General features: G+C 36.4%; 1 protein-coding gene across 10 annotated transcripts in view; it reads left to right on the top strand.

The window, feature by feature from the left end:
• The first annotated feature begins 317 nt into the window (after positions 1-317).
• Positions 318-26,654, top strand: part of ETV1 (ETS variant transcription factor 1) — a 98,232-nt gene continuing 71,895 nt past the window's right edge. For 2 of the 10 annotated variants that reach the window (XM_066238828.1, XM_066238820.1), the window contains exons 1-5: positions 2,203-2,352; positions 2,775-2,906; positions 3,695-3,782; positions 5,162-5,209; positions 14,286-14,339. In XM_066238828.1, coding sequence (XP_066094925.1) covers positions 2,862-2,906; positions 3,695-3,782; positions 5,162-5,209; positions 14,286-14,339 — 235 coding nt within the window. In that variant the 5' untranslated portion in view covers positions 2,203-2,352; positions 2,775-2,861. The other 8 variants (XM_066238822.1, XM_066238821.1, XM_066238825.1 and 5 more) reach the window with 8 other exon arrangements.

Here is a 26,654-nt window from a genome sequence, read left to right as displayed (position 1 = left end):
TTCCCCACTCTCCTTAATTCTCTTCCTTTCATCTTTAGCAGTTTTTCTCGTTTGCAGTGCAACCTGGAATCATCCCCTTGTGAGCCTTCTTTTAATTTCAACCTCTCCCCCCACGCCCACCCCTTCCGCGTTGCTCCCAGACCTAAGGCTCCTTTTTCTCATCTTCTGTTATTCATTCTGGGACAGGACATAGAGGAGGTTGCAAGGCAGAAAAAAAAGTTTTGTGGTTTGGAAAACTTGGGCCTTTGTTATGTCATTTCCCCTGCCCCGCCACGCCCCCAACCACGTGACCAAAGAGAGTCCGGAATTTTGTGAATGGAGCTGAAAGGTGGCTGCAGGGGCGGGAGAGGCTCCGCCCTTATCCCTAAAGCGGCCAATCTCCTAGCGGAGCGCTGCGGGGTCAGCAATAAACAACAATGGGCTGGAAACATACGGTATGTTATTGGCTGCGGCAAGAACCTCACGGTGGGGTGTTGGGGGGGGCTACACTGAAACTCCTCCCCTTCCCGGTTACCCTGGATACCTTGTCAGGCTCCAGCTGCAGAGGTCTTTGGAAACTGTTGCTCAGATTACAGAGGCTGGGTTATCCCCGGAGTGCTGGGCGGCGGGATACCCATACTAGTGGCTCCCCATTTGATTGCACCCTCAGAAAATAGCCAAGAGCCTCACTATCCCAGACTCGAGGCCCAGGCTGAGCCCGGAAACCCTCCCTGCCTGGGGTTAAAGTGCAGTTCCCGCTCCAAATGCTTATAGGTGTGCATTAGTTCCAGCTACTCTGATTGATTTACTCGTTTCAGGGAATGCACACTGTGTGTCCATGCTGTCCACGATTATTGGGTGTGTCTCCAGTAATGTTTTTCTAAAATTAAAAAAAAATGTCTTGACATAGATTTTTCTTTTTCTTGTTCCTTTGGAATCTTGTTCACTCACACTCCATTTTAATGCGTCTCCATATAGGTCCATTTAAGGAAGGAAAGTTTCAAATAGAAATTGAGAACTGAAGCGTGTTTCTCAACGAGCGGAACAGCTGCCGAAAACTTCCTTTGGTCTGTAGCTCTGGTTGCCACCCGGATCACAAGTGAATTTCAGCACTACTCGTAGTCTAGTCCCATCCCCGCGGCCTCCCGTGCTCTCTTGGGCCGCAGCTTCTTAAGTGACTCTACAGCTCCAAGCCCCACAGGAGGGTCAGGGCAAGTAAGTGGTTTCAGAGTTGCAGCCCTCACTTTTTAACGCCCTTCTCATTGTCCTTGAAATCCAAGCCCTCTGGCCGCTCACCCCCCAACTCTGGGCTGTGGCTGTGTAAAAGCAGAAGAGGAAGTGAAAGCATCCAGTACAGTAAGTGACACCCTCCGTCTCCCTGTATACATAACAAAAGCTCAGGAAATGTGCATGTCCCTAGGATATCCGAGCCAGCCCATCTCCTGCCTGCTCCTCCCCACCTTCACAGTGGACTGGAAGCACCTTGTACCAGTGTACACGTGGGAGAAATTTGATTTTTATATTTCTCACCTAGATTGCTCCGTAGTCTTTCCAGTTCTCCCTCCCAACGTAACCCTTCCTAACAAGCTATTTCTCTGCTTTTCCCAGGTGTTTCCCCCATAGTCTTTATTGTCCCGTGAATGATTTGGATCTTATTTGAGGAAGGCTATTTAAAGAATGTTTTTGATAAACCTGAATGATGGTGGTGGGTATTAAAAATACTACTACTAATAATAAAAAGGCAGGAGAACTTGGGCCAACAACTTAGTAGAAGCGAAACTATTGAGCTAGGTGGGCTCCTTATCAGGGTAAAAGTGGGGGTTGGGCGCTGGCGTTCTTGCGGGGGGAGGGGGGCACGGAGGCACCGGCTTAGCGGATCATGCCTCAGAGTATATATCTGAACTGAACAAATGTGCTTCAGGAAATCGGCCCAAGAATGGACCAAACGTACAAGTAAGGAGAACTGGCGATTCAGTACACATGGCTTCAGTGTCCCCGGGCGCCTTAACAATAAGCAGCGGGTTAGGAATGCAGCCCGTTTCTTTTAAGGCGTTTCCAGCCTGTGGACCCTGCGCCAGCCCTCCGAGCACCCGCTTGGGCAAAGGGGCAAGGGAGATCCGGGAGCAGGGGCAGCAAGCCGCCTGATTGACAGCCCGAAATCTGATCTTGTGAAAGAGACGCGGAGCCAATGGGAGGCAGTGATCCATCAGTTTGGATTGGAGGCCCCTGGAGGAGAAGTAGAGGAAAAACCACTGAATTGAGCTCTGTCAGAGGCGCTTTCGGCTTCCAAGGGGGAAGTGCTGGGCAATAATTAATGTTTTTATTAAATTTGGAGGGAATTTTTTGCAGCAGTTCGCCTAGCGTGGCCTTCAGGTGGGTCTTTCCAACAACTTTTTATGTCTCTCCAGATAACTGCATGGTTGTGGGTTGCAAAAACTATCCTTATGAAAGAGGTGTCTCCGTCTCTTTAGTCCCGTTAGGTGCAAAGCAAGTCTCGTTGATCGCCATTGCTAGTTTTGCACACGTTTGCGAATCAGAGCTGCCTGGGGTACACCAACCGCGCAGGGAAGCATCGAGAGTGTAAATAAATACATTGCCTCTAGTTCGGATTTTTGCTACTGCCGAAATATGTAAATTGTGAACTCTATTGGCTCTCTTTGGATCCAGGTGAAAGAGGCGGTGAAGGGAGGGTTATTTTTGTGAATGGGACAGTTGGAGGGTAATTAGCTATGCAAATTAAAAAGCTTCATTCATGATTTTTTTTTTAGCTTAAAAGCCATCTTGTTCCCCTCTAGGTTGATAGAAGTCCAGATTCCGAGGAAATCTCCAGCTAAATGCTCAAAATATAAACCACTGGGCTGAGATTTGCGAAGAGCAGCAGAATGGATGGATTTTATGACCAGCAAGTGCCTTACATGGTCACCAATGTGAGTGATCAGTTCGAGAGTTGCTGTTTATAAACTTGACTGAGGGGGGGTGGGGGGGCAGGAGATGGGAGGGGGTAAGGAGGTTGGGATTGCAGATACTTTATCTGCTTTGTTGCCACTGTAGGGCGACTCTGCTTCTAGAAGCCCAGCCTTCAAAATGAGCTTACCTTTCAGTGATTTGGATAAGGCATAGTTTTGTTTTTAAGACCCCTTTTTCTGATTAAAGGGCCCAAGATGAGTGGAGGAGGAGCTGGAGCGCAGCAGCAGCTGCTGCTCTCAAAGTTTTTGGCTGGGTTTGTCTGCCACATTGAAAAGAATGAAGTTGAGAGAAATGCTGACACCTCTTGTTTACATGTAGTGTTATTGTCCCCCCCCCCTCGCGTTTTCTCTTATATTTTTCATTTTACCACTCTTCTATCTTTTTTTTTTTTTTGAGTGGGGAGTATCAGAATAAATTTATTATATTTTAACCTAGCTTTGATCCAGCGTAAAATCGACTTAAAGTGTAATTGCTTGTTTTGATGCTGAGATAACTATGAATATATGACTAATAAGTAGTATGTTAGGATCGGCACTGGGAAACAGCTCTTCCTGGTTGTTAAATTCTCAGCACAAGCTTTCCCTTTGAAATGAATGCAGAAAATGAAAATTAGAATTGATACTGTGGACTTTGATTTTTATATTTAGAGAGAGGATCCTGTAGACGTATGTATGCATGTGTTTTGTGTGTGTGTGTGTGACTTTTGAGGCTTACATTCTTTTAAAGGATTTTATCTTTCCCTTTGTAGAATCAGCGTGGGAGAAATTGTAACGAGAAACCAACAAATGTCAGGAAAAGAAAATTCATTAACAGAGATCTGGCTCATGATTCAGAAGGTGAGGTTTGATTTGGGGCTGAGCGCCCCCCTCTTTGCCTATGTTTTCCACCCCACAGAGAAGAGGAGCAATCTTAGCTTAAAAATAATAAACATTCAAATTACTGTATTTAACTAAGACTCTTGGAGCAATGAGCACAATGTGACAGTTTGCACTGGTGGATATTTTATGGCCCTGTCACAAACTAATGAAAGAAGGAAAGAAAAAGTTACAGTGACATCCTTCTTTTTTGTTTAAATACCCTGTCCATATGGCATTATAAGTATTCCCATATACTGAGGTAATAATTTAAAAATACCCAACCCAGTGGGACAAATTAAGCAACTATGTACACTGCTTAATTTTTTCTTTATTAGAAGTTAAACAGTGTAAATGATTATTTGATTTTCCTTCCTTTATTCGAAAACCATACACAATTATCAAACTTTTGGAGGATGATTTTGACGATTTCCCGGTGAGGACATAAAATCTTGTTTGATAGATCTTAAAGTGTTCACTCATTTACAATTAAGAGCTAATTAATAATTATAATTTACTTATTTGGAAAACCTGGTTACAGATTCTTTTTATGAACAGTTTGTAGGAAGTCAATATATTATAAATTATTTCAGCCATATGAGAGCATTAGTAATAAAATTAATGCACTAGATTGAATTATCAAAGTTCATTTGGCCCTATCCATGAGATTCTGAAACTTCTTCACATCTTCATATTATAGGACATATCTCCCTTCCCATTATGTCAAAACACAAAAGTTGAGACTCAGTAATAAACAGGTGCCAGGGAATTATTATTCTTTGACTTTTGTAAACCTTTTAATATAGATATTTTCCTCTAGAAATTTGTATTTAAAAGTTTTTCCTTCTATCTTTGATGCATTGAAACTGAAAACATACATTACTTTGAGAATTATGCCATGTATTGTTATATCTTTTATGTCAATTTCAGAAGATATAACTGTTTTTCAGTCTTTCTAATTTTTTCCTACTATTTTATAAGAGTTGAATATATTTAAGAAAGGTTCTGTGGACATACCTTGACCTGAGCTTTAAAAAAACCCCATTGTATTGTGTTTGATGTCCCTGAGCTTACTTATTAAGCTATTTGTTAAAAGGGGTGAGGGGGACAGAAGAGATTTTGACTTTATTATTTAGTTGACTGAAAGAATTCCCTAAAAAAATATTGCTTAGTAACCTGCAAAATAATACTGAAAAATGAGCAAGATTATTGAGCTATATAAGTTATGGGTTGTTTTTTTTTTTATATTGGCCCCTTCCCCAAATTAAATTGATATGTGGCAAAATGTTATGCCAAACATGTACATTTAATGAAACCTAAAGTTTTGCAAACCTTTTGTTTGTCTCTGACTTGTTTTTTAGAACTCTTTCAAGATCTAAGTCAATTACAGGAAACATGGCTTGCAGAAGGTAAGGCAAAAAAAATTGCTTTAAAAGGAGGGGCAAAGCAACTCTAGAAGGGGGGAAAAAAAAGTCCTGAACTTGCTGTCTTAATGTTCAGCCCAATTAATTGAGCTCTAAAAGAGCCACCTCATGTGTCATGCATACATTAGAGCCTCTGATGAGTTTGTCTTTGGGGAATCTGGGGCTGTACTACCCAGTGTCATCACAAATTACCAGGAGAAATTGCTTCCAGCTCACAATCACATCTGCTTTGGGCAAGAACTAATGCACCAAGACTTCAAGTTCTAAGCCTCTGTTCCGATTTTAATTGCAATTGATCAGGTTTATATTCTTGTACCTCGAGAGACCTCCTAGCCAGAACTCGGCTCGCTGTTTCCTTTAGAGCAGCGCATATCATTATTGGGTGTTCTGGTGGAGGACTTTTCTGATGGCAGAAATTAGTTTCTCTGGGTTCATCAGGACGGGATGCTTCAAGATTTAAGTGCAAGTGTCTTCTTTCCACCTTGTTCACAACATAGAACGATAGGTGTGTATCCAATACTTAGGAAATCTATGGCTTTAAAGTAAATGTTTGGGGGCTTGGAGGAATTTTAAAATGTTTTTCTATTTGTTCCTGTTATGTGATGTTTGTTGAAATTGACCTTTGCTGTTATGTTACTTTCATTGGAATTTATTTAATACAGCAAGGAGACATTTACAGGCATTACTTTTATTTTTGATTGCTCTATTGATAGAATTCTGTGTTAAAAATCTATTGTACCTTTTATTTTGTAAACTTTATAGGAACAATGAGATATTGCTTCAATACAGCTTTATACAATTTGAGAAATGCCTAATGTTGAGGGACTTAGGTTGGTGTTTATAATTTGAAATTTTTCTTTTGGACTTGTCCTAATAAATGTGAAATATTAATTTTACTTTGTCATGTGTTTGATGGGAAACAGAAAATTATAGATATTAAAGCACTGAGTATAATTGTTTTTATTCTGTTTTACGATATATGGGGAACTGCAGTTTTTGGAACAGATTTTTAAGATGGTTACAGGAAGAGAGAGGGTCTGTTTAAGTGGAAACCAAGTGTAGCTCTTGCTATTTGGGGCTGTCTGCTGTGTTTTATCAGTGGTCTTGCTAGCAGTTGATCAAGTTGCTGTTAGCATGTAAAATAAGTTTCTTTGTTTTGTTGATATTCTAGTTCTCCAAAGAGCTTTTGCAATCTTTTGAAATCTTTGTAAGTTTAATAGCTTTCCTGGTAGCCCTTCCAAAAGGGTGATTGTGTTTTATGTTAATGAAAGGTAAGTATTACTAAAAATTTGAGTTATATTGAAAGGTCATTTTGCTTGTCTTTGTAAATGAAACTTACTGCAATAGATTACTTATTATTTGCAGCATAAGGCATCTATTTCAATGCAACTTTTTCAAGACAAAAATTGCACAGAGTTTCTCTGTATTAACTTTATTCTGTTAGTTTGCAAAGTTGAGGCTTGTGAGACCACTACACTTATGAGGGAACTTACTCGCTTATCTAAAATAACTTAAAACATCCATTTTAATTGCTCTGGAGAGTTGATTTGTTCTTTAAGATGTTTAAGTCTCATTGAGCCCAAGTCAGTGTGCACTTGCTGGCAGATTTTGAATGTGCATAGCCACTCTGTTCTTGGAATTTAATGTGGAATCTGTGACAGACTCTTACCATTTTATAATCAGTTTCAGTACAGTTTTTTACTTTCAACTTGTTTTGTTTCTTTGTCACTCGGATAAGAAATTTTAATAATTTATCTGAGTTAATCTTTCAAAACTCTGTACTGACTATTCTTATTCATAGTTACTCACATACCTGTAAATCAAATCTAAAAAATTAGCTTTATTTAAAATAAACCTAGAAAAATTGACTCATGTATTTGGGGGAATATGGACTTTTACTGAGAGAATAATTAATGAGGTTAAGTAAGTTCAGGAATTAACCCTCAGACTGTTGTATGGAATACCAAGGTGGACTGTTATTTTACAAGCTATGGGTATGATTGCATTTTAGAATAATTTTAACATTTTCAAGAGAGGTTACATTAATTTATCCTAGCATGATTATGCAAAAATTTAATATGGTTTTTAAAGTATTAATAGTGAGAAGTAGTTTTTTTACTATATATTAATAGGCAGCATATTTTTATTTTTAGCAATTATATATATAAATATGTTTGCATTAGCATTTTAACTTGACTTATTGGTGTCCTGAACAACATTAGTTAAGGAGAGATCTCAAAATTACACTAGTTTATTTGTAGTTGGATCTCTCCATTTATGTCCCTCTGGACATCCAGAAATTAAAACATTGCCAAATTGGCTGATATGAACCGTTTACATATTTCTTTTCATAATGCTTTGTAGCCAAGAAACTGACCATGGAATTTTAAAGCATCTTGACCCCTTTAATAAAGATCACTGGCAATTAATCAAGTTTCTCCCATGAGTTAGAATCCTACTGGGAAGTTAAACAGGTCCAAAAATCTTATAGAACCTGAGAGTCAAGTTAGTTGTCCTGTATCATATAAAAATCATGTTAAAAAAATGATCAAAGTCCCTAAATACTTGGGAGATGATATGTCCTAGCATGTTTGTTTTTCCCTATAAGAATGTTATAAATTAGATGCAAAGTGCAACATATGGATTAGTCATAGGAGATCATTATGCAGTAATAAATGTACTTTATGTCTAAGGAGAAATTGGAATAAGGCAGAATTATTTGAGGGTGGGGTTGGAACCCGTTGTTTTTTTTTTTTTTAATTCACTGAAGTTACCTCTAAAAATAGAACTCCGTTCTCTCAAAAAGTTCATTTCCAGAGGTCAAAAATATATTTGTGAAAACTATAACCGTATATTAGTATCATTTTCCAAATACTAACATCTGCAGTTTAAAGATTGTATTTCCACATTTTAAAATATTTATATTTTATTCTAAAATAAATTGAAAAGGTAATGCTTTCAGTGACACAGTACCAGTTAAAACAAAAGAGAATGTGCCTATTTTAAATTTTGCTAATAGCTACTTTATATTGTTATTGTAACTATATACCATTCTCTATTGATTCTTTGGCTTTCAAATTAGATTGCAACTGACAGAAAGGCAATTTCAATTATTTGATCCCATGAAATAATGAGTTCAGATATCAATCCTATCAACATCATGGTAATGTTTTATTCTTAACAACCTGTTTTAAGGGGTGCCTCAGCGAATTGGTGTCCTAGAAAGTAATAGGTAAGATGGACTCTTGTAGGGGTTTGGGGCGCAGAAGGTGAAGGATGTAAACTGAGTGTTAAAAGGATTGCATTCTACTAAAGTTTGTTATATAAGCTTACCTACTAACATAAGCAAAGGAGAAAAAATAAATTTCATGTGCACCTAATGTAAATACCTAGCATCTTTGGCACGTTAATTTTGCTGTTGGTCTAGATTCCGTTTTGACAGGGATATGAAGGAAAAAAGTCAGTGATTCTCAGCCATGGCCGTAAAGTGTTTTTCAATGATGTTGTAGTAAGTCAAGTTTCCTGCTGCCACCACACTTCAGTCAATTTTATCTCCAAGAATAAACTTTGTACACTGAAGGTCCTTTCCTCATGCAGATGAGGACGTTTTCTTCTTTTTTTTTTTCTTTTTATGTAATCTTCAATTAACAATACAGTTGACTTAAAAGTAGGAATGTATCTATTTTTAAAATTAGAGAATATATCTCCTCAGTTCAGGCCAGTGGCAGATGCTTGTTTGTATTCAGTCATTTATTATGAAGCTTCTTACATAATGTTATATGCATTATCATCTAACAATATTTAACAGTCATAATGTACTGATTTGTTTTCCAAAAATTATACTGTAACTTTTTATAAAGAAATACAAATTGGATGTACTCTTGCATGCTTTTTGTTTTCATGGCATGCAACAAGAAATAAAAGCTTTAAAAACAATATTTTTATGTGGTTTACATAAAAAAAGGAATTGAGAATTCAAGCAGTAAATTACAGAAGTTTATACTATTTCTTAGAATTGAGAGTAAGAATTATTTATTTTAGGGGTTGCTACTACCCATCTTTGTATTGTACCAGGAAATTCTCTAAAATGTGAAAGGTTTCTCCTTTGTACTTAATTGAAGGATAGCAGGTAAAGTAATTATTTAATTTATAAATATTCATTGAAATTATATAAATATCTTTCATGTAGGGTCTACTTGCAAAATAGAAATAGTTTTTATGAATAGAATTTGGATTTACTGTAAATTAATACAGTTTTTCCAGAGGGCTGTAATAAGTGTTTATGAAATACTGCTAAGCTTTTCTAGTTCAGTTACAAAAACTGTCTGGTTTCTTGAAATTTATAATATAACTTTATACTATTTGACCTATTATAAACTCATAATTAAAATCATCATCATTATTATCATCATCATCATCATCATCAGCAGCAGCAGCATCATGAAACCTCTAAAGCACTAGAGAAAATATTTGGCTAGAAACAATAGCTCTGAGCTACCCTTCAGTTTTTAAGTCATTTCAGCTCAGTTTAGAGTTAGGAATTGAAGCTAATTGGAGACTAAAGATAACTAAAACTTACTGTTTTCTTTCTTTTAGGACATATGGAATGTCTTTATCAAGTATTAAAGATGTTTCAGTCATGGGGAATTAGCTCCCTTTTTTTATCTGTTTAAATATGTTTATAGTTCTGCATTAATTAATGCTTATACATTGGTTCAGTCGTTTTAATGTTAAAAGCGGATGTGGTATAAAACCAGGCTTAGTGGCCTCATGATTATTTTATTCCATGGCCTGAGGCTTTATTTTAGCATTAAACAGAATACCGCTAGGCGAAGTTTGATTTTCTTGTTTAACTTTATCTTAAAATTAAAATTTCTTCAGAGAAAGTTATTTTTAACCCTTTGATCAAAGTGAAATGCTACAAAGTCAACAGTAATATGGTATAACCTTCATCCAAGAATGAGGCACTTTTTAAAGATTTTCCTCTTTCCTTCCATTCTTTCGTTTTTTCTTTGCCTCATTCCTTCTTTTTTATTTTGTACATTTCAGTTTCTGTGACAGGTTACTCTATGAAGTAGGATGGGTTAAATATAATAAATATAGGGACTTCATTTTGTAAACTTGTTATTTCTTTCAGTGTGTATCTTAATGTATCTGAACTGTGTTTGAGAGAGAGCAATAAAATTGTGTTTATATTGCAAGTTCAAGCTGACTTGCGTTAGCTCTCTAGAAGGGTGTGACATGAAAAGATTGTGGTTGGGCCACATGGCTCATGCTGGACTGTGTTTTTGTGAATGGAGGCAGAACTCCAGTTCTGCCTGCTTGTCTGGAGGAATTGCTGAGGAGATCAGCTGTCTCATTCACGGGCAGAAAGAATGACTCATACATCTTCCGCCTTGTTTGGCTCCAGGTCATTGTTACAGTGGATAGAACTGGTTTTAATTAAATATTAACCCCTTTTATACTTGACATTTGTTTCATTTGTAATTTTTCCACTTTTTTCCCTTGCTTTAAGAGAAAGCCCAACAGGCATTTGGTTTGTAAGAAAGTAGTTTTTTGTTTGTTTGTTTGTTTGTTTTTGCCTGCAGTTAAACTTGGAACATACTACATGCCTGCTCTTCCTTAAGTGATGATAGTATTTGATTTGAAAGTTTAAAATAATGCGTAAAATAAAGGCAAACTATTTAAAAATTGCCCACCCCCAGGAAATGTTAAGAAAGTGTATTAAAATTAGACATGAGGGTTAGTGATTCTGTGACATATGGGTCATGATTATTTTCATCAGTTTCTTTATCATGATACGTGTTGCTATGTAGCGAAGAGAGAGAGAGAGAAACAACTTTGAATAATAATCGAGGTAAAGCAAATAGCTGAGAGTGCAGATCCTCTCCTTTTAAAGCCAAAGTCCTGAGACTTGATGGCAACTTGTCTATTAATGTACAATGATCTGATAGAGTCACTCCAGCTATTACCAATAAAATCCATATGCTTAATCTTCTTGAAAGCTTTTTATTGGTCTTTTGGTACATACCTCCCCCTTCTCTTTTCATATTCTTCCCCTTCTTCTTTAATTACGGAGTGTGGGGAAACATTTTCATTCCTCAAAGGTGATTTTCCAAGCATATTTTAGTAGTAGTAGTGTGTGTAGGGACATTATTATTATTTTAGATTGACATCTATTGCTAATTTTCTACCTTAGAGTTGGTATGGCTTGTCACAAATTTTTAGGCAGCTCTAGTTCACTGTTTCACAGAAGTCCCGTGAATTGAGGGGGGGGGGAGGAAATGTATACTACGAGTGTGGCAATACTTTGTCATATTTTCCTTGTCCAGATCCAACTTGTGTTTTTTTTTTTTTGTTTTTTTTTGTTAACTGCTTTTCTTCTACTCTTAACTTCATATTAGAGGTAGACTTCAGCCTTTGTCTATTGTTTAAGTAGCTTCATTTGGTCTATTCGGTTTCTGAAGATTAGCTTCTGTGAAAAATGTGACTCATATGTTTTTTGTTAAAATCCTGTAATATGTTCAAGCATAAGTGTGAAGTATTTATTCAGTATGTTAAAGAGTTAGAAAAGAAATAGCAATTTTTATTCTTTTTCCGAGTTGCTAGTATGGAGCTATTTTCTGAAGTATAACGTCCAGTTTTTTCTGCTCCTAAAGTTTTGCCTTTTCTTTGGGAACATGTCCCACCATACAGCACTCATCCATCGGAGATATTCATGCCTTTCCTGAAGTAATATATATCATGGAGTTGTAACTTTGTCTCGTGATAGTAAGGAAAAAAAAAGTCTGGCCTTTAGGACATTCAGAGGAGCATATTCAGTTACAAATATACTTTTGTTACTCAGCAGCTATTTTTAACTATTCCTGTAAAGGGGTATTACATTTTTATTAGGTTCTTATAAATGTTGGCCTTTTAAAAGAATAGTAATTGCTTATGGTTGATCATTTTTGCATCTTAATAGTTAAGTCTGTGTAACTGTTAATTTAGAAGGAAAACCAAAACATGTGGATATAATGAAAAAAATATGTAGGATTTGATTCTGTCTACCTGCTGTTATTTATTAAACAGTTATTAGAAACATTTTTGTAATTTTTTTGGTGTGGAGACTTATTTTAAAGGGTACTCCTCCAGTTAGAATTATGAGTCTGTGGGAAAACTCAAGCTTACTGCAATGCAAGAATAATTTTTATAGATAGGAGAATGCTAATATGCAAATTGTAGCTGTTATTTTTTTTGTATTCAATGTAATTCATTAGAAGTAAAGATATTAAACTTGCATTGTAATGACTGAAGTAATTATTTTGTTTGTGAAATGGAAAATAAATGGGTGGGTGGTAGAGACAAGAAAATAACATTTCTTGATTATCTGGCCTTCTTTGGCCTTTTCTTTAGGTTATTTCACTTAATCCTCACAGAAAATCTCTATTATCACTATTAAACTGATGAGTAAAATGGACAAAGATTAAATCATGTTACACAAGCAAGCTAACAAGTCATAGAACTCTGATTTGAAGTTTTGCATGAGTTTAGTTAGTTAGATATCAAATATTAGTAGAATGCAAAGAGAAAACACTTATTCAAATATAGGGTGAATAAACAAGTATCAGTTATAATTTGGAAAAAGTTCTTAATTTGTTTGGTTTCATTTTGTGGCAGAGGATGACATTTGCCTCTAATAAGCTTAACTATTGGTGTACAGAGAAAGTTGTTAGAAAATATATGTCAGACTATAAATTTTGATAATAGGCAAGATTATCATTGGTTCTGTTCTTAATAATATAAATTTTATTTAGCCAAATAATTGTTTTTAAATATATTATTAAATAAGCTGGTAAAAAGAACCTTTAATTATATGTATGTTGTAATCCTTTTTTATTAGAATTTTAAAATAAATTTCTTATGCAGAATTTTTCTTAATTTATGAACTACAAATCTCAAAAGTTTTTCAACTGAAACTGATTATTTTAATAAACATTCCCTCATACAAAAAGACATTTTTTAAAAAATTGACATTTGTTAAATATGACTTGATTGGATAAAAAGTCTCAGTATTAGATAATAGTATAAAAAAGTACTAGCTAATCAGATCACAGCTAAAGTTAATTGGGATGATAATTCATTACATTTTTATCAAATTAAAGGTACCCTAACTCCTATTTTATGGAGTTTGTATGTGTGTGAGTGTGCATGTGAAAACTTGTTTTTGTTAATAGTCTTTGTCAATTTGGAACAGGCTATTTTGATGTCTAAATCAACCATGATAAAAAATATTGTAGAAGTGAAAAAGTTTACTTGGCTTTTGATTGCTGCCGAATATAGTCTTTGCTATTCAGTAATTTTTTCCCCTTACTAAAAAACAAAAATAGGGAAGTTGTTTGACATCAGGGCTGATGAAATAGTGATATTCTTTTTAATCAATGCTAAATAGTTGCAGGAAAATACTTTGCCTGGAAAGATGGAGTTTATTTATGTTAATATAACCATCATCATTGAATTATAACATTATATAATATATGATGAAAATCCATGACAATAATTTAAGAAACATTTTTGCTTACTTTGGCCAAATTTAGGGCAAACATTTTTAATTCTGGTAGTCAAATTTGCTATAGATGGAACATACCAAAATCAGACATTTCTGTAAAGCAGATGCATTCCTGTGTGTGATAATTGCAAATTATTTGAAAGAATTATATGGTTACTTTAAATGGGGCTGGTTACACACTGGCAGTGGGTGAGCTGAAATACCTTTTACTCCAAAAGTATACGTTTTACTTGCAAAAAGAAACACTGCACGTGTCTTTTCTGTCTGGCCGGTGAAATTCAGAGGGACTGCCACAGTTATATTTCTGACATACATGTTTTCTATTTGACATTAACGATGGCTTCAATTTCCCCTCCCAGGTATTGCTGTCTATATCATTTTTAATAGAAGCCCATCTGCAAATAATAACATTTTATCTCAGTCTAAAAAGCTCTTACAAATAAGATCTTATTTGACATTCCTTATGTCTTGGCAGTTTTTCCTCTTAATTTTTATTTTTTATTTTTCCTCCAGCTCAGGTCCCTGACAATGATGAGCAGTTTGTGCCAGATTATCAGGCTGAAAGTTGTAAGTACAGTATGACTCGTTTCTTCAATTTTTCTGTCTTCCTTCCTCCTTTTATTCTTTCTCTGTGGTTGGTTTCCACTTCCAGTGTTTGTTCTTGCATTGGGTTGGTGCCTTTTTGGCTTACTGTCACGAGATGATTTTATTTGTGATGGTGTGACATCAGTTGACTCCGCTGTATGATTTGAGCAGAGCTCCAGATAGTAGCTAAGAAAAACTGATTTGATTCAAAGATGGTCCTGTTCCCTGGGTTTGGTCAGTATCTTTGGAGAAGAAATGGGGGTAGGTTCATGAATATGCAAGTGGTTGCTTCCAGTTTTTAAATACGGTCACAAGGGAAAGTCTGGATGTTCATGGGAGACAAGTAGTAGTTAAAATCCATATGACGTTATTACTGTATAATTTTTAACAATTCTGGACCAAACATTTATTGGCTTACTGTATTTTTTTGCATTCGTGAACTTTTACCTGCTTTGATTTTCACTTTTTGTTCCTGGGGCAGTAACAGAAATGGAAACAGCCATCATCAGCTTCTCTTAGGGTCCCTTCAGAGTTTCCTTCTCTGAGCCTTGCTGCTGGGCTTGACTACCATAGAGGCCTGAGGAGTGAATCTCGAGTACTCCTCTCCTGTAGTTGCAGAGTGAGCATTTTGCCTGTGCAAACACGGTTGCCTCAGGGTCAACTTCCGGTAGTTATGCATTGCCATTCAGCAAGCTAACTGCAGCTATTGACCTGAGGTGCAAATAGTAAAGGAAAGGAAAGGGTATACGTGCCACTGTTGATTATGAAACTGACCTAATATATTGTTGTTCTGTTAGCACCACTGAAAGCTCTAACTTGTTTCATTTTTCCAGACTATTGACATTTTCACAGGAGTTAGTATCAACAGCAAAAAAAATACACTGATACCTTACAGATTTATCAAACCCATATTTTCACACCTAATATCATAAATCTAATACAAATATTGTACCTATGTTACTTTAGGTAACAGATGTTTGCGAGCGTTTTCTACTTTTTTGTTTGGTCTCCGCAGTTTCCCATGTGGGCAGTTCCTACCCATCTCTAGAACTTTCTTAGGATCCCGTACTGAAACTCTATACTTACTAAAAAAATAACTGCTTGCTCTTTTCCCCTGCCCTTGTCACGGCTGTTCTATCAGCTTGATTTTTGCTATGAGAAGAGAATTGTGTTGTTTGATGTCTGAATATAATTATTAGATACTCGATTTCAAGAAACCTATACAGCAATGATTTAGACCTTAATTAGAGACTCTTAGAAAATCCCAGAAGGACGATAGCGAAGGAGGACAGCTAGGCAAGGCCTCCCCTTCATTACAGTGTGGGAAGAGAATGGTCACATTTCCAACGTTTCTCTTCCTGTGGGGTTCTGAATTCTTTCTAAAAGCTAAACCTGTCATCTGAGTGGGAGAATTCATCTCATTGAGTCATTTTACATCTGAAGAAATTGGTAATGATTCCAACATTGTGTCAAGTGCCAGGGTACAATAACTACCTTAAAGTAATTTTTTAAAATTCCTTTTCTTAATTGACCCCTTTTAGTTATTCTTATTCTTCAATATTTTGTCTCTATGAACTCTATTTTCTTGGTCGCAGGGCTATGATTTTTCCTTTCTCTTTTTACTCGTTTGACTCCTCCCTCTCACTCCACTCATCTTCCTTACTTCTCTTTCCGGGAGTTCTGTCCCCAAGCCTTCCCTCTTATTTTACATGTGCGATGGCAGCACAATCCCATAGAACTTTCTGTGATGATGGAAAAATCTTTGTACTATTCGATACAGTAGCCACTGATCACATTGGTCATCAAGCACGTGGGTGGGACTGAAGAAATGAATTTTTAAATTTAATTATTGTTGCTTTATATAGACACATGTGACTATGAGCTACTGTAGTGGCCAGTGCAGTTCTGTATAGCTATGTTTTCCGCATGGGTTGTGATCTCTAGCCGGCGTCTCCACTGTGCCAGGTCTACTGAACTTCTTCCCTGATACACACTGGGTCCTCATGCAATTGGAAAAATGCAGCATTTCTGGATTCACCCCTTCAGCCCTCAGCGAAGCGTTGGCATAAAACAGTATTTGCACATCATCTCCAGTCTTCAATCTGCTGCCCGCAGACAGTTCACGCTCAGCAGGACCAACATTAAAATTGTTATTTTCCCTGACCAACATCTCTCCTGTTTCTGTTGCGTCTCTAAGTTGATGACACGTGTCACCATCCAAGGTGAAAACGTCTGATTTATCCTGAGCCCTACCAGTTCTTTACCACTAGCCTCCGATCGCTTACCATGTTGTCCATTCTACCTTTCAAAATAATCTGGATTTCATGGTCTTTCTCATCTCTACTCACTGCCTTAGTTCACGCCCACTTTCTGCCTTGACGGGACTTCTGAATCAGCCTTTCTTACATACAGATTTTTTATTTTATTTATTCATTTTTAGAGAGGACAGAGAGAGGGAGAGAGAGGAGAGAGAGACAGAGAGAGAAGGGGGGAGGAGCAGGAAGCATCAACTCCCATATGTGCCTTGACCAGGCAAGCCCAGGGCTTCGAACCGGCGACCTCAGTATTTCCAGGTCGACGCTTTATCCACTGGATAAATCAGCCTTTCGTTTGGTCTCCTTGCCTTCAGTTTTTTCCTTCCAATCCACTCTCTGCAGAGGCATTAACACACCAGCCTCTAATCTTGTTACTTTTCTGCTGCAGCTTCCTTCAGGACAAAGTCATGATTCTTTAACCAGACAGAACGTTGTTCTATAACCGAAGCCCAGACTACTGTTTGAGTTTTAACTCCTGCCCTCCCAGCACCGTGTCCCTCCCCATTCTCTGAGCTTGAGCCCTTCTAATCTTGTAGTTCTCCCAACAGGGCAAACTCTCGCAATGCCTCTTTGCTTTTGCACAGGGTCATCTTTCATCGTTTTTACTCTTGCTCCGCAGTCTGGTGAACCGCCTGCTCCAGACTCGGCATAGACTTCCGCGCAACTGAAATCTTTCTTGACCTTTTTGCCATCCTTACCCTGCAGAGTTAAACTCTATATAACATCTTGTCTCTGGTGTTATTATATTATAGTATTTCATGTATTTTACTTTATTTTCTTTTTAGTGACTGAATTGGCGTGACACTGGTTAACAAAATCATACAGGTTTCAGCACAGTCCTTCCCATCATCTGCCCACTGTATCGTACGTTCACAACCCCAAGCCAAGGTTCTGTCTATCACCATTTATTTCCCCTTAACCTCCTCCACCTCACCCCACCCCTGCAATCACCACACTGTTGTCCGTGTCAATATTTTAGATACATGTCTTTCTTTGATATGTCTATTGATAAAGACTTTGAACTTTTTGATTAGAAGCATGTCATATTCAGTATGCCTTGTATATTCTAGAAGCGCAATAATTAAAATTGTTATCATAATCACCATCAGCAACCTACTGCTTATTCTAGGTATTTTCAAAGCCCTTCTTCCCTTCTTAAGGTAGAAGTATACGATCATGCCTTAAAGCCATATTTAGTCTTATTGTGGAAAAAGATCTGCTGAAACCAGGAGTGTTTAACAAAACATTTTCAGAATGCTGAAATTATATTTTACTTCAATTAGTGAATATTTGCAGTTTAATAAATATGGCTCTGGGACTTGTGAATAAAACACCTAAATATAAAGGCGACTTATAAACAAAGGTAGAAAGAAATCTGAAATAGTCTAATAAAAAGAAAGTGGAGGTGTGCTTTATTTCAAGTTTTCTCTGACAGAAAGGACTATTGTTCAGACGATGGTGACCAGCTAGTTTCAGTCTTCATTCCGGACGGAAGAAGAGGGAATGGTCTAAAAAGAGGAATAGGGTGTATGGATTAGATTCTAAGAAGGATTTCTGGATGGAGAAGGTTATCAAATATTGGAACTGAAAGCTTATATTGTCTCCTAAATGCCCTTCACAAATGTTTGATTCTCGTCTGTCTGGGAATGCTTAGTGGGGCAGAGGGATCCTATCTCTGCGAATAGAAGGTTCATCCCCCTGTGTGGCCCGTCTATAAATTCTATGGGGCTATCTTTTCAAATGTGAATAATCAGATTTCCTTACATACCTCAATCAAATAAAATGCGTCTGTTTTTGCTTTTATTGCTTTAGCCCTTTGGTAAATGTAGGTTAGGAGAATGAACTGCAAAGTTCTGCTCAACACTGAGTGATAGAACAGAGATTTGACTGTAACATGGATTCATATGTGTAGAAGAGGAGAGAATAGAGCTTCAGAAACTGTCAAAATGAGATTAAACCGTAGCGGTTGGGTACTCTCTAAAAGCATTCCCAGGATTTATTTTTATTTTAAAAAATATATCAATTGGAAATGTAAAATCAAAGGATGTACATATATAGCTTGCTAACCTTTGAAAGATGCTAACCTTTAAAGCACATATAGATACTTAAAAAACAAATGAAAACAAACAGAAAAACTCCCTAAATAAGTACATCCCAGGATATGAATGAAGGCTAAGAGGAACAGAACAATTACATGGCTCTAACAAATTGCTTCTTAGGAACAAATCTTTTCAGAACTCAGGCACTCTGCTGGAAAAAAAAAATTACTTTAGGATATCCTTTATTCCAGCAGAAGTAGAATTTTGTCTTTTCAGAAAGATAATTTAAAAGGTATTTAGAACATAGATGAGCCTTATTTTATCAAAGTAGATGCAAATTTATATATAAACTGAATTTTCCTAAATCCTGTGTTTTAAATTTAATATCATCAATAAGCTTATATTTCAAATTATAAACTTTATTTTTATTTAAAAAACAAGGTTTTTTTAATTGCTGAGAGAGGAAGGGAGAGGAAGGGAGAGAGAGAAAGAGAAGTATTTTTATTTATTTGTTGTTCCACTTAATTGTGCATTCAGTGGTTGCTTCCTATATGTGCTCTGACCTGGGATCAAACCCACAACCTTGGGTGTGTCGGAATAGTGATCTGACTGAACCAGGCCTTAAATGATACACTTCAATTTAGGTATATCACTACGCTTTTTAAATACACCACCTCTCATTTCTTGATTACAAAGTTATGTGTTGCTATTTTTCTAACTTGTTTGTGTCCATTTGTTGCCATTAGTTTCCTTCAGTGATTCATGTAATAGTTGATGTTCACAATTACATGGTATATCCTCTGAGGACATTCCCAAGGGTATAGCTAGGGTTCTGCAAAATGCCCAGCAGGATAAATCCCTTGTGCCTTCTCCTTTCTTTTACAATCAAGAAAGAACACTGGAATACAAGCCAATGAGAATAATGCCATTAAAGAAATAATAACCTTAATTCTGATATATATATATATGAAATTAAATATAAAAAGTATGCAAATCTCAATAGTTTAACTGAAATTTGTAATACAATTCTAGTGACCCATCTGAAAATAAGACAAATTGGTGTGCGGGCCCCCAACTGTTTAAAGCCACTATTACATGGGTAGATAAAAGTCATTGCTATGCTTCATGTTTTTAAGGCTTTTTTTTTTAAATAGTACTTTGGGTCTTTTTTTAACAGTGAAGTGGGGAATATGTGGAGTTACTGTTACTTATCTTCTCCTTAGAAAGCTGAAATCAGACAGGTCTATGCAGACCCTGACCGAATAAGTTCTTTTATTAATATGTACTTGCCCCAGAGAGGAAAGTTCCATCTATGATTTGTTTCCTCATTTTCTGCCTTTCTACTAAACTAGCTTCCTCCACTCTATTCCTTTCTGTGCATGTGAGTACTTTATAAAAGTTTACTTTTCTATACTAATATTAGAACTTTTCTTGCCTGATTAAGTTTTGGGTTATGCTAGGCCAGAAAGAGTTTGTCTTTTATCCCTCTTGATTATTTTTAAGAGAGGATGGGCACGTGTTCAAAGAGAAATTCCATTGCTGCGATTTGAGAACACGAAATGGCAACTGTGTTTTGTTGACTGTAAAAAATGGAGCCATATTGAAACATGTCACTGTAGTCAGACTCAAAGTATCCATTCGAGGGTGAAGCGTCTGCTGCCTGCCTCATCTGAGATAGTATGCCTGAGATTGAAGCCATGATCATCTCCGGAAGGTTCTGTCTCCTTTTGTATGTTGTTATTGTTGTTTTGGTTTGTTGCTTTGTTTTTTGTCTTTTTCTTTTCTTTTTTACAGGTGAAATAATTTATTAAAGCAATATACTCAAGAAAAAAAAAACAAGTAAGATTATTCCCCATTTTATATAATCCTATTTTCTAGAAACAGCACTTTTTTCCCTTTCTAATTGTCCCATAGATGAAATAATATGTGTGTATTGCAACTTCTTGACTTACCAGTTTTAGATTTTATCTGTGCCCAATTCAGATAGAGAAGCATTTTGGACAAGTTAAATTATTAAGTCATATAATTGTACATGAGTCCAGTGATCTTACTCGCACTGTGTGAATAAGCATCCTTTGGAAAGTTTATTGAAATGCAGCTTCTTGTTCCCTGTCCTGTGAGAGCGTGACTTTTTAGGTCTGGAATTAGGGCCCTGTATGTCTAAGGAACTGTTAGATGATTCTGATGCTGACTTCTCATGGTACATAAGGCTACACATTTTGCCTAGACTGTCATTTACTTATTCATAGAATAAAGACGTCTTTGTAACTCTTCTGCAGTTAGGTTGTATGATGGACGATACTCTTTATACATACATACATACAATTCATTATGCAATAGATAGACATTCTGAAATTTTTATATAAGCAATATGTTGTCATTTAATTATTTAAATATATCGGGGAAGTAAAAAAAATGATGTATATATAGTTTCTTAATTTTTTGTCACCGTAGCTAGGGTTATTTGTATTTTGCAATTCCAAAGACTATATTCCTACGTTTTCTCTTACCTGTAGCTATGAGAAAGTCGCCGCAGGCTGTTGTTGGTCTCCGTTGGATTAGAATCAATTCTAGTTTAGTAAGGACAGCTAGTAAATTGTGAATCTTGCCAATGCCGATTAGAATCAAGCACTGGGGGGGGGGGGCTCCACCCTGTTCCAGGTGCCTCCAGTAGGGAGTCTTGTCATCAGAGAGTTTGCTCTCCCGTGGGTGGCACACATCTGCCCCAGGCCTGTCACAGGATCCAGCAGCCACCTTTTCAGCAAAACAGACAGTTGAGTGTAGTGCTTGATTGTTTCACAAGCCACACATTTTTCAAATCAAAATAGAAACCCAGTGGGGGAAAAAAAGCAACATCTTGCGGGGAAATTTTGTTTTAGATCGCCTCCCAAAATTGATCAAGTTCAAAAGAGGGAACAAAGTCTACCTCGTACACCTTGGGCATGTCGGCTAACCTTTATTTACTTATGACAAAGAAATCTCTCAGGCCCAAGACGTAGCTGTGTTATGATTTCCTGTGTAACTTTTTCCACACTTGGAAAAAAAAAAAGAAAGGATAACCTCTAAGTATGGTGAATTCCTGCACCGTTTTAAAAGTGGACTTAAAAAAATACATATAGTGCGGAAATAAAAATTATAAATCAAAATATACTTATATGATAGCTAGAAATTACGTTAATTTTAATGACGTCTGCTCTAGTAGATCCTGTTAAAAGTTTTGAATTTACTAGTTCATTCAGGTAAGATCATTCAGACTTAATGTTAAAGTGAAAACCTTAAAGAAAACATAGCAAAGCAGACACCCCCCCTCCCCAGAGAACTGGGGTTTATTCTATCAATAGCTGAAAGCTAAAGTTATATATATCTCAACCTAAGTTTATACTTTTTCTTTCCTATTTTATTTACCCTCTTTAATTTTGCCTTTAGCAAAACAAATTATCCTACAAATTGACTTCAGAAACATGCTCAAAGGAGGTATGTCAACAAATACTTTCCACTCACCCTGCCTATAATTAGTAACAAATTATTTTGAGAAAAGGGGTCTGCGCCATCTATGGTTGAACTTTACTCAATATTAAATGCGTATGTTGTTATGCAGTAACTGGACTTATCAGTCTAAGAGCCAAACAGTATTTGTTTGAAAATTAGGTAAGGGATGAAGGTGGAAAATTATTTACAGAACCAAATATTCTTTGTTCCGGTACTTTAAATATGTATACACATACGCTTCTGTATAGTGGTTGAATAAAAATGCAAAAACAACATTTGTTGGTTTTTGCAAATAAAGCCAAAGTAGTCATGAAAATAAGTACCTTTTGGGGCCACTATTTCATAGAGTATGTAAATTTCCTGAAATTAGATGTAAAGAAGAAAACTCCAAGCTAGACTGAGTCTTTGACATGATTGTATGGTTAGTGTTTTTATGGGTTTTTATGTCATTCTTTTCACTTTTTTTTTTTTTATCACATTGAATGTGTACTTAATATGCACAGGGCATATTTGCTTCAGTCTGTTATTGAATTTTCTCCTAATGAGAGTTTGTGCTGTGTCTCACTAAGTAAAAATGGTTGGTTTGATGTGGTTGTTTTTTAAAATCTAATGAATTATATACCCCAACAATTAGTACTTTCATTTGACATTACCTGAGGGTGATGTTAATTCAAGAACTCAACTATTGACGATTTATCAGGGGTTAAAAGTGATGTTTATACAATGTCTGGTTACACTTAAAAGTAATTTTGTGTAATCATTTTGTATGCAATCTTCTTTGAATTGTATTTAAATCTAAGGCTTAGCAAAGAAGTTCATTTTGCTATAGATGCTTCGTTGTTAAACTATTCAAAGGTTTGTTTCACAGTTACTCCTAGTTTTCGGCTTTACAGTCCTGTTAGTAGTGATTTTTAGATCCCGGAAAAGAGGCTTGACTTGTGATTGTTCCTTTATTTTTGTCTTAATGTAGGAAAATTTTATAATAATATATGTTTCCAAAACTGGAATGTTCATTTTCTTACAAATGTGAGCCATGTCCATTATCTTCACTTTTTTAAAAAAATTTATTTATTCATTTTTAGAGAGGAGAGAGAGGGGGAGAGAGAGAGACAGAGAGGGAGAAAGAGGAGAGAGAGACAGAGAAAGTGAAGGGGGGAGGAGCTGGAAGCATCAACTCCCATATGTGCCTTGACCAGGCAAGCCCAGGGTTTCGAACCAGCGACCTCAGCATTTCCAGGTCGACACTTTATCCACTGCACCACCACAGGTCAGGCTCCATTATCTTCACTTTTATGATTAAAAATAGTGAAAATGAATTTTAACAGTGCAACTATTCTTATTTTACTTGAGATTTTAGTTTAACCTACTTATTAATACATATTTCTACAGTTGTATATATTTTTTGAGACCGATAAAAAGTAGGTTTATAAGACCCTAATAGTTTATTTAGACAACAAATGCATTTGAGCCTCTTATGTGTCATGCAAACCCAGGGTTTTGAACCAGGGACCTCAACATTCCAAGTTGATGCTTTATCTACTGCGCCACAACAAGTCAGTAACTGATAGTCGTATTCATACCATGTCAAGGGATGTAAAATTGTACAGGGGGCAGGGTGTGTGCTGAATCATTGTGTATTCACACGCTGATCTACTGAGAAGAAAAAGTGCTTGTTTCGGTTTGTGTTACGTTAATTTTCACAAAAAGCACAATGCTCAAAGGTGTGGCCACCGAATTTCCAGGTGGATGACTATAAGTGTTTGTGTTCACACCCCTGATTAGCCTATACCTGAATTCCTGTGATGAGGAAATAAGAAGACTGTCTTTTGGCTTCTTAAAAATTATGTACGCTAGCGATAATTACATATACAAAATATTGACCTACTCTACCTTGTAAGATTATACTCATTCTTTGAGATTCAGTTCTGATCCCATTGCACCTTGAATACTTTAGTCAGAATTAATGATTTCTCATAAGAGCTTTATATACATCTCAGTTTTAAAACTATTTCAGTTGGCTTGTAGAGGAATGACTGTGGCCTACTCATGCTTGTATAATTCCCATGTTGTAGGTGTTCAGTGAATATTGAGTTGAATTGAATAAATAGCTTATAGAATATTTAGAATCTTTTTAAAATTTAATTTCATGTGCAGGTTGCGTAAGTTGTTAGAAATCTAATAAACATATCTGTTTTTTTTTCTCATGTTTCATTTTTCTTTAAGGGGTAGTGGAAATCTGTTTGAACTTATGTAACATTAGATCTAAGTATCAGTTATCAGATTCGAGCTCTCTAATAAATATTATTTGAGATCCACAATACATTTCTCAGTAATCACTATTTAGCACAAATACTCTGAGATACCTTGGTATTATTCCCATTTTTAGATACAGAAAAATCTAGGACATAAAAAAAGTAGGAGTTTTCTGAAAAAGAAGTTTTGTGAACTTGTTTGAGCTAATAGCTGTAGAAAAGCAAAATGGGAGGACTTGGTATTGGGGAACTGTTAATTCCCATCTAGGCTACACTGCTTGCATTCCCCTGCTTCAAAGATTTTATCTACTTATCCAGAATTTGAGAGATTTATACCACTGTATGTTTGCATGCTCTTTAAGTGCAGTTTTTGACCTCAGAAATGTTTCGGGCGTGACACACTTTTCTTACTGGGAATGGTGGGGAAATCTGTTGGTGTTATTAGGACACTAATAGTCTAGTAGTGGCAGAAATATTAGTAGATTACTAGTTACTATTCTGAACAATAGTACCAAGGAAATCCCCAAGTTGCAGCTTGAAAAGACATTGTAGAGTAACGATGTCAAAACTCTCATTTTAAAGATGAAAATGTGAAATTCATAAAGGTTATTGGACTCTCTGATTTTAAAAGAACGATTGTAGGATATTACTTGTATGCTGGGAAAATAGCAAATAAGAGTCATATGAACTTAGATACTTTTAATTTATTAGTGACCTTTTATTTGTCAAAAATCTCTATTTGTAACACTGGAATAAGAAATATTTTTCAGCCATTGTTTTGTTAAAGATGGAAACTTTTATTTTATTTTTTTATTTTTTTTATTGCTTTGAGAAAGCAAAGAGAGGAGAGGAGAGGAAGAAATTGCTTTCTTGTTCCACTCGTTTATGCATTCGCTGGTTGCTTCTTGTATGTTCCCGGAGCAGTGACGAACCCGCAACCTTGGCACATTGGGACTACCCAGGCAACTGAGCTGCTTGGCCAGGGCTGAAGCATACGTTCGAATTCGGCTTCCTCACTGCACAATATATATTTGTTGGGGGGAGGAATGAATCCAGCTTGAAATATCTTTTTTGCCAGGCTTTTGATTATCTCTTTTACCAATTTTAGTGTCTCTCTGCATAATTCTTAGCTTACTATTAGTTTTTTATATTAAGCATGATCAAGTTTTTTAAATCAGTACACATTTCTGGATGAAGTTTGGCCAGAGAACTGCATAGCCCCCTTTCTCTACTTTTCTCCCCTGTACTTTTCAACACAGACCTTGAGTTATGAGATGGTCTTCTTAGATGTACTTCCAGCCACAGAGTCAGTAAAAGTTCTGTCAAATGCTGTCAAGGCCACTGGACTTGGTTAAAAGTGACTCATTCCTGTTGAGATACGGATAATGTTGAGGTAAACCCTTAATAGCATTAGCTTTACCTTTGAAATGCAGATCATGCTGTGAAATGAACTTGCACTGCCTCTTCAAGGTTGTTTTTCTTCATCCTCCTGGGCACAAGGGCCTTATTATGTTGATTTGATATGACTCTCTAGTCCTTGGCACTCCCCCTAGAATGTCAGGTGACACAGTTGTCTCAGCTCAGGGCTCTGCAGGGAAAGCCAAGGAACTGGATGTCATTATTCTGGGTTATTTTGGTGTGTGTGTTTTTTTTTTCCTGGATGTTTCTGTCTTCTTGAGTCTCTCCACATTCTTGTTTCCTCAAGGATAATCAAACCCCGTTTTTCTTTCTGAAAGCTCTACTTTCATTCACTCTTTTGTTGTAGATTAAAGGCTGGTGCATTAGAGGGTTATCAGCTAATCAATAAACTTCAGTCATCCCATCTTGTGATAAAGCTGTTCCATTGATCAAGGTGGAAATTTAGGCCTTTAGCTTTTTTTTGGGGGGGGTGTGGGGACAGAGACAGAGACAGAGAGAGGGACAGATAGGGACAGACAGACAGACAGGGAGAGCAATGAGAAGCATCAGTTTTTCGTTGCAGCTCCTTAATCTCTTTAGCTGTTCATTGATTGCTTTCTCATATGTGCCTTGACCAGGGCCTTTTAAATGGCAGTTTCTGAAGGATTGAACAATGTCCTTATGGAACGTATAGACCTATCCTTAAATGTACATTTAGAGGTAGTCACATGAATTTATGAGTATGTTGTGTACACAAGCAGATCCACATATACAAATGCCTTCATCTTTATTTTATTAAAAATA

This window comes from Saccopteryx bilineata, chromosome 7 (assembly GCF_036850765.1).
Source record: "Saccopteryx bilineata isolate mSacBil1 chromosome 7, mSacBil1_pri_phased_curated, whole genome shotgun sequence".
Classification (NCBI taxonomy): Eukaryota; Metazoa; Chordata; class Mammalia; order Chiroptera; family Emballonuridae; genus Saccopteryx; species Saccopteryx bilineata.
The sequence above is the reverse complement of the archived record's forward strand: the minus strand, read 5'-3'. Positions and strand labels throughout refer to the sequence as shown.